Source organism: Pungitius pungitius, chromosome 7 (assembly GCF_949316345.1).
Source record: "Pungitius pungitius chromosome 7, fPunPun2.1, whole genome shotgun sequence".
Taxonomy (NCBI): domain Eukaryota; kingdom Metazoa; phylum Chordata; class Actinopteri; order Perciformes; family Gasterosteidae; genus Pungitius; species Pungitius pungitius.
This window is the reverse complement of record NC_084906.1, coordinates 11,563,330-11,578,209: the sequence shown is the minus strand read 5'-3', so window position 1 is coordinate 11,578,209 and position 14,880 is coordinate 11,563,330. Positions and strand designations below refer to the sequence as shown.

Genomic DNA, 14,880 nt, shown 5'->3' with positions numbered 1-14,880 from the left:
GGTCTGTTTTGGTAGCATCTCTCTTTTTGAGTTTCAAAAGTTTTGGGGGGGAATCTTATTATTTATGTCATTTCCTTTCTCAGATTTGGAAGGAGTTATATTACTGGATTTGGAGTGGGTTATTTTGGTGTCTTCTTTGGGGGAGTATTATTTATTCTCTAAATTATGTTATTACTTTTCGTGTTGATATTCTGTAAGCCTAGAAAAGATGTGTTATTTGAGTGTTTAAACTTTTTATAATAAAATAACCCCCCTGCCAATCTCGTCTGGTCTCGGTGGAGAAAAATGGATATGAAGAGCTGTGCTCTGACCATTTTCACTTTAATTAAGGATCCATTAGGGAGGATATTGTGTGTCCTGGCCTGTGAAAGCAGCAAAAGCCTTGCATCAGCTCTTTGGAAAGGAGAAGCCTGACTCTGCACATTCAAAATGAAGACAACATGACTCCTTCAGCTCCTATGGGACACTTTGTCCCAGCAATTAACTTTGAATGGCTTTGGCTTTGAAAGGAAAGAAACATAATCCAAACAAATGTACCCAGTGAAACAAAGATATAGAAGTTTAATGCAATTAGTATGTCTGTTCATATTGTACATGTTATTCATTCAAGTAGAAACTTCTGTGCATGATGCAATGGCATAGAAGATAACTTATATTTTACACTTTAATATTTCTGTGACAGAAAGTAAACATTTGGGTTTTTACTCCCTTGTGATAGCTTATTCATGAAAATGAGCAAATTATAATGCTAACAAATTTTACTGAATATAACTGAAATAAACATCTAACAATCCCTGGGTATTCTTAGTTTATCTCTAATATGGTCTTTCTGAATCTGGGAGAAAAAATGAAGATATTTGCCTGGAGATTGGAAGATGACCTACACGAGAACTTGTAATTTTACCGTATTTTGACTTTTTCCTACATTATTATTTACTTATTGTTTGATTTGCTGCTTTGACAACACAAATCCTATTGAATATCAAGGTGGTGTGCGTCACTCCCACTGCTGTCCTACTCCCTAGTCCAGACTAATTTACCATCTATGTAGTCTGTGGCTACCACAGTGCATGGCAGCTGCACTGACTACACGGACCTCCAGCCAGAGGAAGCAAACCATGAAATAGAAAATATTTCTCTCTACTTTCCCCCCAAAAACAAACCATCCACTAACCCGTCCAGCTGGACCACCCCAACAGCCATCCCACCTACATGCTCTACACTGCAGAGCCTCCGGCGAGAATGGAGACGTCCTCCGACATCCACCCCGGTCTCCTGTCGAGATCCAGCATAGCAAGGGAGAGGGAGAGGGAAAGCGGAGCCTCTGCGCCTCCCAGAAGTGACAGACCAAGGCCATCCAAGGCTGGCCGGGTCCCCAGGACATCATCACCGAGGAAGGAGAGGCTGCAGAGGGAGAAGAAGAACGAGGTGAAGGCGGAGCAGGAGACACAGGTGGAGGTGAGAACCACAGTGGTGGACATAGACAGCGTGAGAGACATCGAGGTCAAGGAGGAGAACCTCGGGCTTCTGGAATCAGCAGAACAGGAGGAAGGTAACGTTCGATATGCAGTCGGGAAACGCTCTACAGTCATTTGATTTGTGTTGTTGTTTAACTGTGGATAAATGTTGTGATCTGAAAATGTCTGTCTGAAGTGTATATTCAAAAAAAAAAATTACAGATAGTAAATAATGAGTATTGTGAAGAATAAAATGAGTCAAATACATTTAATTTACATTTCAAATTTGCAATAACGTAATTCTTTTTAGTATTGACAAATCGTAACCTAACAAAAGGTCTTCGGCAATTTGGGGGCTTAAAGATTGACAAAAGTCTCTTGTTTATATGTAATATTATCTTGGGCTTCTTCAAACAAAGTGTGGATGTGGATCTCTGCAGGTGTGAAGCACGACAACCTGGGAGTGTTTGAGTGGCTGCTGATGGTCTTCGTCTTGGCTCTGGTTCTCCTCGTCCTCCCTCTTTCCATCTGGTTCTGTGTCAAAGTACGAGCACATCGCAGACCGAGAGCTGTTTTAGACAATCAGCATTTTCGCCTGATTGCATTTGTTTTATTTGTAGTGCAATATACTATAACCACAACCACCATTACATACTCATGTTCTTATACTTTCAGACTCTATTTTATCGTTCAAAAGTGTTGTATAAAGCAAATGGCCTACATGTCAATTGACACAGTCGCTGCAGCCATTGATGCCGTTTATGCACTTGGACTGACTGATTGTCATTTGTCATTTTGATCAACAGATAGTGAGGGAGCATGAGAGAGCAGTGATCTTCAGACTGGGTCACCTACTCAGAGGAAGACCCAGGGGACCAGGTGGTCACCAATTACCGCATCCTTTTTTTATGCAACACAATTGACTTGTCATTTCTCAGCATATGTCATTGGTATTAATTTCTGGTGCGATGGCTGGCTTGATCATACAGCTAAATCGTGTTAAGTTGGGACCACCCGTAATTTTTTGTATTTTTTTAGTCATCATCATTAACCATCCTCCCTTCTCTCACTAGGCCTGATTTTTTACCTTCCACTCCTTGATGTGTGTCACAAGGTTGACATTCGCCTGACGATGCTGAAGGTTCCTCCTCACACGGTACAGAACCTTTTCAGAGGATGAATAAATTAAGTTCTCCCTTTTGAATTAACTGAACACTGAAGACAATCTAATGGAGTGGTCCCCAAACTACATTTGGCCCCGCAACTTCAGTCTGGCCACGCAAATCCTAGACTAGCCCCCGTCAAATAGAACGGAATAATAGAGAAAAGGTTAGGTAAGAGAAAAATTGATTCAGAATGCAGGGTATTTAACCTGCAGTGGTCAAACGATTATTTTTTTGTTCAATGCAAAGAAAGGTTTGTCTCATCTGTCAAGAGGCGGTGGCGGTTATTATTTATTTCACAAATAGTGTTATTTATTTCCTGACTTTTTTCTGTGAAAATCCCAGAGAGGGTTATTATTTATTTCACAAATAGTGTTATTTATTTCCTGACTTTTTTCTGTGAAGATCCCGGAAAGGGTTATTAATATTTGGTTATGTGTGGCTTTCTGGAAAACCATAAATGTTTACATTTAGGCACCCCCTGCGATCGTCACACTTTTTCTGACCCCGGCCACCCATAAGAGAGGGGAAAAATTTGGGGACCCCTGATCTAATGTCACTTCTGACTTTTCACACGTCTGTACCCAGGTGGTGACGAAGGACTTGGTGAGGCCGGAGCTGAGTGCAGTGTGTTATTACCAGATAGAGAATGTGATTTTGTGCAGCGCAGCTCTGTCCAGTCTGACCACAGTGATGCAGACTCTGGTCCAAGCAGTGGTCAGAGACGTACTCGCCCAACACACATTCAGCCACATCCTGCTGAACAGGAGGAAGATTGGACAGAAGATTCAAGCAGGTGTTGATTCTGTCGCTTGCCGCTGGGGCATCAAGGTGGAAAGAGCCGACATGTAAGAATGAAGATAAAGAAAGATCATTAATTGAAATTCTTCCTCTGAAATCTTTCAGAGATTTTTTAGGTAAACAACAAAGAGTAATTCATGTAGTGTGATCTTCCTGCTGACCAGGCCTGTGTTTGATTCCCCGTCAGAGGCGAGCTTAGTTTTCCTGTGGAGTTACAGCAGAGTCTGGCTGCAGAGGCTGTGGCCAAAATACAACACCAGGTCAGAGTGAGTAACTATACCAGCCCTTTCATCAAATGTGTTCTATATGTCAATGCCTGCTTTCCAATAGTACAATATTATTGTTGTCAATTTGACTAAATATTAATTCAACTCAGGAGCTTTATTTTCATCAGCATCATATTAAGAAATCCTGGAAAAACCTCTATTTAAAATGAGAACATGTCTAACTTTGGCTGATAGTTGTCGTTGTATAAAAGACAAAAGGTGACACCAAAGATTGTTCATGCCCTTTTTTAGATTTTCCGTCCCAAAACACAGTCTTGGTTTAGCTTCTGAACTGAAGTCAACCTCAGCCAGTGAGATCATTTCTGCATTCCCTGTTAAGTTTCTGTAGAACAGCAGTCCTTCTCTTTCTCCCAGACGAAAGCCGCAGAAGGAGAGAGAGAAGCCTGGGACGGGTTCAGAGCTTCGCTGCGGCTCCTCCATCCCGCCTTGGTCCTTCCACTCTCCCAAGATCTACTAGGCTTGACCCCTGACCTCTCATCACTCCCACCCCCTCCTCCCCCTGCTGTGGAAGGAGAGGTTGGGACGACAGAGGGGGAACTAGATAAAGATTCTCCAATGATGTGAAAGTGTATCATTGTATAAATGTTATATTTCACTCCCCTTACAGAAGAGAGCGTAAAGCATTTTCAGCTTTTGAAACCGTTTCAGAGCCTTTTGATCATTGTAAAAGTCAACAGCCTTTGTGACCCATTAAAAAAAGTTTGTAATCAATGTTTTATTAAGTTTATTGGAATTTGAGTGGTTCATGGAGCTGAGATTAAGCACTGAATTCCACTGGTCAACTGGGTGTATGTAATGTGTTAAAGGTTTCCATGTAATTTCTGCACACTTCCATTTTGGAAAAAAAAATCATTTGAGTCGGACATATCAAAAGGAGAAACAAAACCACAGCATGCCATTACATAAAGGATAGAATCAATAAATATATATGAATTCTCATGCAATCGGTTTGATTTCGGACAACATCCTGATCGTGTCAATGTATTTGCGTTTTGTTCTTTTGCTTTCATGTGTTTTCATTCGGAACCTTCTGAAGCAGTACATGTGTTGGTATATGGAGAAGTCCTTATAACTTTGAGGGTCCATAACATGTGAATGTGATGGACTGCAGTCTCATCACAGAAAATACATGAAAATAAAAAACTAGAATTTATTTAAAAACAGCAACATTTAAATGAGTGACCTTCTGATCACATGCAGATCAGCGTTTCTTGGTCTTTTTGGGGATACATGTTGGTTTGCCTTCACCTGCGGTCTTCTTTGGAGGAGCTGGAGTGGTTTCTGGTAGCGGGGAGAGAGGCGTTGTTGTCTTTTTCTCTGCAACAAAAACAAATGTACTGCACTCTACATGTACTAACCTCACACTTTAAAACTGTAATATTGCCCAGTAGCAAGATACAATATCTTATTTAGGCCATACCTTCATTACTTTCGGGCTCCAGACTGGGTCGACCTTGCAGTTGTCTCTCCAGGTCCTGAATCTTCTCCAAGGCTACTTGCAGAGCTTCCTCGGCCTTGAAGGCTCGCTGCTCGGTACACTGGACACGCAGTTCGGCATAACTGAAACATTCATGAAGAGGAATCTAGACCGAATGTCTTTTACACAGCCACACGCCCAGTCTCATTTCTGAACAAACACAGCGCAGCTAATCTGTGGATGTGTAAAAAAGGGCAATACAAAAGCATGCATAGAAATCCAGCCAGTGTTTAAAACAGAACGTGCACAAACCAGATTTATCTATTAACTGTTGCGCTTTTTGAAAAAGTCATTAAAAAACATTTGAGAGCTGGGGATATAAAAGTGAAAAAACATTGATCCCTTTTAAAAGGTGACGCGATTAATATCATGGGAACGTAGTACAAAAATTAAGTTGCCCTTCACATTAATAGAGTTGACTTACTGCAGTTCCTGCTGCAGAAATACTACTGTGGTCAGATCACTAAAAGCTCTCCGGGCTTCATCTGTTGCTGGAGACACAACCAGCTGCTCAGTCTGACAAACAGATGGAAGGACAGTTTATTCAACTCCTTACATGAGGAAAGGCAAGACACTAACACGGGAAAAAGTGTGTGCTTTAGTGTTCTGACCCCTTTGATTTGGACACGGCTCTCTCCCAGCTTTCTTTCTGTAATGTTTCCATCATAGCCTATTAGCTTCAACACAGGGGCCTCGTAAACTGTAAGCTCCCCCTGCAGGAGGACGACAATAACAACATTGTTATTTTTCGGCAGGTCTTCTCCACATCATGTGAAAAAAAGCTGTGTTCCTTAAAAAAAAGACCAATGTAATCCTCAAGTGTTTTTTAAATTACTTAAAACCGCTCTGTCTTCCAGACAATTCCACAATATCAAAGACACTCAAAAACTCTATAACGATCACAGTAACCATGAATTTGTCATTTTATTCTTCTGTGTCAGATTTTTTTTTTTTAAATGCACAAATGGTATTAGTAACCGATAAACCTCTTGTAGTGCATCAGTTCCTTCAGCAGGGGCCTCTTGAGAACACAAATCACCGTCTTCATCATTAGCGTCATGATCATTATTAAACTTGCAACTGTTGTTTATTATGTTACAGCAAATTTTCATTTTGACAAAACAGGATGCATGTTGTATAAAACGTTGACGCCAAACAGCGGCGTCCAGTATAATAGTTTAGTTCAGTGTTTCTCAACTGGTGGGTCCCGTTTGTAGTTTCTTTGCATGGGAAAATAAAATAATTTAAAAAAAAAATCATCCTGTGATTTTATTTTGAAGGGACTTTCTCTAATGCAGCGGAGTGTCGGGTTTTTTTTCCGACTCGTCCGTCCATGTTTTCAGTTTTCAGCACCACCCCCCCCCCCCCCCCCCCGTGTTGACCGATGGGGTGATGGTGGGTCCAGACCAGTTGAAAACCACTGGTTTAGTTTAAGTTAATGTCATTAATCGACCTACATAATAGATATTCATACCTTAGACTCTAAGCCACACCTAACAAAATACACATAGTCTGTATTATTGAAGGGTGTCATTGAGTGTACTCCATACTCAACTACCACATACTTCAAAGCTGCTAAAATGACTCACCTCGCTCGTTTCTGCCATGATCTCATCTTTGACCTCTGCTTTCAGCTCAGCTGGAACCTCTCTGTTCACCTGCAAACACACACAAAACCACAAAAACATTTGCTTTCTCTTGCAATTTCTAGATCTAACTTTTGTGATGAAATTATCACAATTTATTTGGGTAACTGATACCAGCAACAGATTGTGACTAGAGTAAAGCCTGATGCTTGATTGATGGCGATCTCTCTTCTGAAGTCATGACAGATTACAACAATAAACTACATACTCATCTTTAGCAAATATGTTCAAAATCAAAAATATGTCTATCCATGTAAGTTTTCTTTTAATCGTGTCCTCACCAGAGTCTCCATGCTGTCTGCTGGACAGACCGGTACATCAACGCTGGAGGCGGGGTCAGCCTGTGGGACAGGCACCTCTATAACACCACCTGTCGCTCTTGTGAGCAGGATTATACTGGTCTCCACCCAATCAGTGCACTCCTTCTGAGGATGGACAGCACAACAGGGGTTTGTTTAAGGCATCTTCCCTTATTCTGTAACTTGGGTATGGCTCCCTCTCTTGGATTGTTTTGAAAACGGAATGTTGGTTTGTGCATCTTGATTTTTCTGTTGTACCTTAAACAATAACTATTTGTGAAATGTAAAGACATACAGCCCTGATGTTTCAATTAAGACTTTGCCATCTATGTCATTCTGTATCATAACATCACCTGCAGCTTTCTGCACTCATTCATCTCATCTTCACTCTCGACCTCATAGGGTTTCAGCCTCTGCTCCTCCAGAATCCGTATGCAAGAGCTGGAGTCAAAAACAAACATTTCCTGTTTTAATCCTGGATAGAGTCCCCATCTACTACTAATTTCAGTCTTAGAGTAACTAAACATATGTAACTATCATTTCATTTCTGTGTGTTGTTAGACTGCAGAGTGTGTAAAAGGTAAGCAGTGCCCTCTGATTCAGACCAGTACTTGTGCTAGACAGAAAGGTTTAGGTATTATACAACTTAAGGGTCGGTTAAAAGCATCTGCATAACTATAAATTGTTATTGTTATATAAATTGTAAAATTCAGCTACCTGCTGATGTACATGGAAATAAGGTTCAGTTTCTCATTCAGTGTCTTGGCATCCTTATCGAGCGTCTGTAGTGAGATGTTTGTAACGCAGCGGTGTTCCTGTTCTTGGTCCTGGTCTTCACTATAATCGGGTAGCGTGAGGAACAACAGATCTAACATCCAACGGGTCTGTGCCATGTGAATAGAACTGACCTGACAGGAGAGAAAACACTCAAACGTAAGCTGTAACAGCAAAACAGACACACTCGTAACGGTGTTTGTCCCCTATATGAGTTACAACATGTTAGAAGTGGTTTTGGTCTTTCAAACGTAATCTAGCGTCAGAGGTTACGAGTTTGTTCCAAAACACGCCATGGAAATGTAATCAAGGTTGTAGTTTTTGCAAACATTTGATGGGTTTAGGTTGAACCTGGTTGGCACTGACCTCCTCGATGAGTCTGTGTTGCTCCCCATCAGTGAAGGTGGACAGGCTGGTTATGAATTCCTGCACTCTTTCTAATGCCTTCTCTGTCACTGTGCTGTTTCAACAAACAAACACATGCAACGCTTAAATAACTGTTTAAATGTGCTCATTAAAAAATTCACCAGAATACAAATGTGTTGAATAAAAAACTTTTTCTTATGAGTGATCCATAAACATGAAGAATGCCACATTTATTGGATAGTACAGTACATTTTGGAGCAAATTTACAAACCTAATTTAAAAATGTTAATAAATTAGGCATCTGCCTTTTCATTAAATCCAACTTACAATATGTCTGGCTTATTTGTGTCCACATTCTTGATGACTTCTTCAGCCAAACTCTTCCAGTTTTGCAGTGCCTTCTCCAGATTCAGCCAGTCAGAAACTGTAATCATTCCTGGTTGAGCCACCTCTTCACTAAATTTGGTAACTTCAGACTCCATCAAGCCGAGTAGTGACATGATCTGTTCGTGGATCGCTGAAACAGCATGGCTGGAATCAGTTCCAACACTTAATACACATATTAAGCAGTCAATCTTACAATGTGGTCCACTAACAGGTATATGAGACGGAAGATTCTGTGACTAGTGTCAGGCCTGGACTGTAAAGAGGACTCAGATGCAGTGGGGTGAACGCGTTAGGCAGTCTTTATTAGTATCTTTAATGACAAAAATAAATGGCTATGAAATGTCTATATTATATACCAAAACTTATTTACCAAAATCAGAAAGATATTATCTCTAACCAGAAAATCACTCTTAACAGAGGAGTACCTATAAACTCAAACTATAAACTCAAAAACACACTTTTAGGGAGGAAAACCAAAAATGAAAACCTATAAACAAAAATTCACTCGCAAAGGAGGCTATTAAAAGGGCTATGAAAAAACTGTAGCCTAATCTATAAAAATTTACAAACAAAAAAATAAGTCGTGCTGATTTTGGAGCTGTCACTAGTTCTGTTTGTTTACAGATATCCATTTGGACTTCACTCACTCAAGAATGAGAGCAGTGGGAAGCAAAAATACATTATACTTATCAATCTGTAGGCCTAAAGAATGCTAGTTTCTAGCTAATTATGAATTATTCAAAATTGTGTCCCTGTCAGCCCTCACCGGTATATCCAGTGACTTGGGCTTCCAGCTGTTTCAGGAGCTCAGGTAGGACCTTGTCGAGCTCTCTCAGCTCCTTTTGGCATCTGCGGGGTGCGCCATCAGGAGAAGCGTGTCTTCTGAACAGCTCAAGGCTCATATCCAAACATCTCTCCTGGACACAGTCGATCTTGCTGAGTGTCGACTGGCAGAGAAGCAGCTTCTCACCCTGACAGCTGTCACACTGAAGGGCAAGGGTCTGAAGAGACAAAGGACATGGAGGAGGACTTTAGGAAAAGAAACTAAACTTAGCTGTTGACTACACATACTTAATGAACCCAATTGCAACATATCCACTTAATAATTGGAATACAATTTTAAAAAAGCATGGCAGAATTTACCCATGGTTTAAAAATAGCGTGTTAAAGATTTAGATGAATTGATAACATAAATTCCTACAATGACAAGAACACGCCAAAACAGATGGAGGAAGTTAATGTCTTACACTTGACCAGTCCTTCATATCAGCAAAGCACCTTTCCAAAGAAGCGTGTTTTGATTCAGAACAGCTTGAAAGAGAGTAAAAGCATGTTTGGCAGAATACACACACAGATCAAACTCTTCTTCCATAAACTGCTCTAAATTACTTGACACTATGCAGGACAGTATTATAGGTGTTTAAAAAAAAATAAAATATTCGTTAGATGAATGGATAATAATGAACCCATACATAATCTCCCTGGGTATCTTGGTTTATCCTTACTTGTTCTGCGTGGTGCAGAGGGTGAGCCACTTGGCGATACCTTGCTGGATCACACTGATCTGTTCACACTGAGCATGCTCAATGTTCTTGAAATTGGCCATAAAAGCAGTCAGCTGCTCTTCCCATTGTTTAGTAAGTTCCGTGAGGATAGTCAGATCCTCCGTGTCCTAAAGCAGGAAGGTCACCATCACATTAAAAGTGTACTTGAACGAACAGGAATATTATATATATATATATATATATATATATATATATATATAAGAAAGTAATTTGTTTGTTTTTGCCTTGAGCAATAATGAAAATATTAAGAACTAGGAACTGCATTGTTACCTTCGAAGAGAGGTAAAGCCTGCAATGCACAGCTGTATTGAACCAGCTCTGCGCAACTATATGAAGCTGGCTGATCAGCCTCAGCTTCTTTACCCAGATCACCTGACAATCACAGATCACATTATACTTAACATATTATCCTTAACATTTTTCTCATTCCTTCTGAATCTTCTGAGTCAGTCTGGAAATGTAATCAAAGTTGAAGTATTATCTATTCAGCATAACAACAAACACGTGGTGTGATGTGTGTCTCACACACCTTGAGGGCAAAGTCCAACGTCAACTGTCTCAAGGAGTCTCTCTCCTCAGTCATCTGGAGCAGCTGAGCCTCATGGCGCCCCCTCTGCAGCTCATAAAATTCATGATAACCCTGTACCACGCTGAGAAGAGCATGTGGACTATTTGAAAGGGAACATCTAGTCTAGTATAATACTCCTGCACTACTGCTGCTGAAAATCAGTTGTTTTTTTGTCCCCTACCTACATGTACATGTACGTACATGTGTACATTATGACAAGGATGCGTTGCTAGCAGTCCCTCTTATCTAATAAACGTTGGTCTGGGAAGTTGCTCAAACAATGTTAGTCTTTAAATTTGGTAATTTCTTGATCAAGGCACTATAAATCATATAGTCTCTTTAAATAAATACATCACATCAAGAAGATAAATAAGCATGGTTCATTTTGGATTGCATCAACTAAGGGATAATGTGTTTTTGACTAAACAAACAAAGGTTACTACTGTACAAGGGACTGACTCGGAGTTGGTTTGAGACTGCTCGAGTGCCCCGGCCAGCTGTCTGTGAGCACGCTCCACCTGCTGGGAAACAGATGCATCATGGTCTCTGATTCTGGACAGCTCCCTGCGAAGAGGATGAAAAACCCACAAACACATACGCAGACCAATCAGAAAACACATTCCTCATATTTTAATGAGTGCTTTGTATTTTTTTAAATATAATAATAAATGCATTTATTATTCACCCATTGAATAAAATCCCTCTTTGAACATGTTCCATTGCTCAAAAAGCCCACAGTCACCTGACACCTGAGCTACGTACATGTTGAGCTTCTGGATGGACGTCTTGATGCGGTGGATCTCCTCGGTGAGCCGGCGGTCCACAGCTCGCTGTGCCACTGCCTCAGTGTGCAGAGCCTTCAGTCGGCAGGGGATTCGCTCCAGCAGGGACTGGTAGCGCTGTCTGCACACACACACACACACACACACAGGAGCTGCTGTGAAAAAGGGCTCTACTGGAAGAAAACTTTTGAGAAAAGTCTCCTGACTATTCGTCAAAGATTGTTTCTGAATCAACCTCAGAAAAATACAAAAAAGGTAATACAATTAGAGGGGGAAGTGTAATTTTGTTAGTAGTGTAGTTATTATTCTTAAAAGCACATGAAACTTCCTCAACGGTGTTTTAGAATCGAAATGCCATCCTAGTGTATTGGCTGTTAACCTGAGTTTGGCAAGAAGCTGTCCTCTCTCAGCACAGCCCACGCTGACCTGCCGAATCACTTCATGGAAAACAACGTTGTAGATGTTCTGCTCCACCTTCACAAGCTCCAGCAGGGCCTCCATCTGTAAGACATGGCACTGCACTGTTTCCATTGTGTATAGATAGCTCTGCAGGAAGGAAAAATCCCGTAGCAAATTAGTTTTTCATATACAGCTTTTACGTCATGTCAGTTTCACCCTCAGTACACTCCGACCCCTGTATCAAATTTCCCCAAAAGCCTGATGGTGGTGTAGTGTGTATTTTTCTTACATACAGCAAATGCAGCACAGCACTAGTGTCAGTCATAGAGGCACGGAGCAGCCGGTGTGCTTTCTGCTTGTCTGTCTACCTGGGAGATCTCTGTCAGCTCCTCAAACTGCTGATCCACTCCGGCCTTCTCCAGCATGTCATCCATCATTCTCATCAGCTGGATCACTTCCAGTCTGCCACTGGGCCTCCTGGACACACACAACATACAAACATTCCTTTTCTAAGCAGGACTTACAACATATTATTACTTCCTACTATTAAGCTAAAACATTGCCAAAAAGTAGTGCAGTCTACTTAACCAAAACCTCTGTAAATTAGACAAATTTATATTTTTGAACTCACAGTGAAGGAAAGACCCGTAGCTTCTGTTCATCGTCCCGCAACTGCACTGTGAACGCACTGACAAGAGAACAAGAGCAACCTGAGAGTTAGTTTGAATCACAGAAATAAACAAATAAGAGAGCAGACTCACTCCTCGTAGAACTCAAGGGTCCGCAGCCCTTTGTTTTTCACAATGTGATATTCTTCTGGGATCAGACTTTCTGAGACACTCAAGTTCTGAAATACAGAGGTGGTCACAGCATCACATTAAACTTCTAAACATACAATTTGATGGGTTGAAAGGCCAGAGGCAGTTTACCTCTGTGTGTTCAAACCCACTTCTGTCAGTCAGTGGTGGTAGGGGGGTCGTTGTCCTCTTGGTTACCGTAGCATCACACAGAAAGGAAATATCCCTGTATTAACGTCATGCAAATAGAAGAGAAAAAATAAAGAAACAAGCACATCTATTCTCTTTATCTGTAAATCTGCAGAAAGTCAAATTGAGGAGCGTTTGAGACATCTGCTATTGCCCTGATACTACAGCAATACATTTCTGATTACAGATAACAATGAGACAGAAACTTAAAATCAGTTTGGTCCCGTTAGGAAAATGCAAAATCAAACCAAGATGGGTTTTTAGTAATCCTGTATTATATGCAAAGAGTTAACGTGCATGTTGCTGTAATAGCAGGAATAGAGTATGTAATGGTTTTTTTTAATGACGGAAGACCCTCCTGGTTAGATATTGGTTTTCAAATTAAATCTTTGGATGAACAGCAACAACAATTTGTTGGTCCAGCTGACCTGCCTGCTCCAGTCAGGGACGTCGGCTGCTCCAGGAAGAATTTGTATTTCTCGCGTCTGAGGTGGTGATGCCAGACTGCATCTGGCCGTCTGAATCCAAACACCTGAGATCAGAGTCATTTCAGGAACTGCCACACAGAAATAGCTTCCTTGAGATGATTGGCAATAGAAGCTACCTTTTGGGGCCGGTGGTGTGCAGTGGGCCCCGGTGTGCTCCTGCTGCTCACAGTGGAGGGAAGGCCGACCAGCAGCTCATCTGGGATCACGTGGTTGCTGACAGGAGGACGCTGTGTCTTTCTGTTCTCTGCTGGGACAAGGCAATTTATCACAACAATAGTGTTCATCACCACAGGGATTATGTGTAGATCGTTTTTGTGTCATTTCAAACATTATACATGTACATCACACCAAGGTGAGTTACTGGTTTGTTTTTCTCACTTGTGGAACTAACTTTGTTTTCAACGTGATCTTTAATATCGGTCGTAAACTTACAAATGTGGACGTCGTTTCTTTGTAAACCTCTAAAATAATGATATAACGTTAATGGCACAAAGTAGAGGACGAAAACATTAACGTATTAAAAATCACGTTGAAATGTGGTGTAAACGTGAACGTCTAAACGTAAACTTCTACTTAAATTAATTTTACAACGTCTTTTCAACGTCGGCCTTAGACGTCTTTTCAACGGAAAGATGTTCGCTGGGTGCCATCCACCTGTTAGCTGCTCAATGGGACGCTTAGCTAACTTAGCTAACCTCCAACCGCCTGCGAGCTAACGTCACCTCTCGTGTCCAATGCCTGCTCCGGCCTCGGCGATTTCGGCGCTGAATTGGCTCTCTCGGACAAAGACATCTTGGATTCACGGTGGCGATGTTACAGTAGTATTTTGGAAACCGAATTCGATCGTCCCTTCCACTCTGCCCCGGGGTTCAACTGCCTGGTCGCGTTGCCATGGAAACACCCAGCGCTATACATGGACGCTCGAGTTTGTTCGGTTGCTGTCAAAGACCGTATACAAATGTAGTTGTTTTATCAATGAATTAATGCATTTTGTGTTTATTTTAGTGCTCCATATATGAAGGACTACAGGTGTCTATATAGTTGTCTATAATTTTTATCAAGAGGGGGGGGGGGGGGGCATAAATGGAGCACATAAGTCACAAATATACACACATGAACGAATTTATCAAATAATTAATTAATTAATCACTCAATCAAAGAACAGACAAAATATAAATCATAATTCATTTTATTTTGTCCCTGTATGTTGGCCAGTGAAGTCCTATGGATGAGATCAAAATATAAAATATTTATCGGACAATGTCACGTGTAAGACAAACCTCTTCATGTCAATAATTCCAGTTTAATTATCGGTTATCAAAAGAAAATGTATTTATTTAACTCGGTCAATCACATTATTATTTTCTATTTGAGATCTCTATGCTTGAGCTAAATGATTCATAGGCTAATTGAAATGTATGTTAAGACTGTAAAT

At 40.9% G+C, this 14,880-nt stretch overlaps 1 protein-coding gene across 1 annotated transcript; it reads right to left on the bottom strand.

The window, feature by feature from the left end:
* Positions 1-536: 536 nt before the first annotated feature.
* On the bottom strand, positions 537-14,323 carry axdnd1 (axonemal dynein light chain domain containing 1). The gene is made up of 28 exons (XM_037469999.2): positions 14,141-14,323; positions 13,562-13,689; positions 13,386-13,489; positions 12,901-12,994; positions 12,733-12,818; positions 12,603-12,659; positions 12,340-12,448; positions 11,952-12,073; positions 11,553-11,693; positions 11,250-11,354; positions 10,752-10,872; positions 10,493-10,594; positions 10,163-10,329; positions 9,905-9,968; positions 9,424-9,658; positions 8,598-8,787; positions 8,271-8,364; positions 7,848-8,038; positions 7,484-7,571; positions 7,113-7,256; positions 6,775-6,843; positions 5,797-5,898; positions 5,610-5,701; positions 5,129-5,268; positions 4,957-5,025; positions 3,260-3,438; positions 1,915-1,991; positions 537-1,404 (listed from the first exon to the last, which is right to left on the bottom strand). The coding sequence occupies exons 1-28, from the start codon at positions 14,235-14,237 to the stop codon at positions 1,218-1,220; spliced, it is 3,354 nt and encodes a 1,117-aa protein (XP_037325896.1). The 5' UTR covers positions 14,238-14,323; the 3' UTR covers positions 537-1,217.
* Between the last annotated feature and the right edge of the window lie 557 nt (positions 14,324-14,880).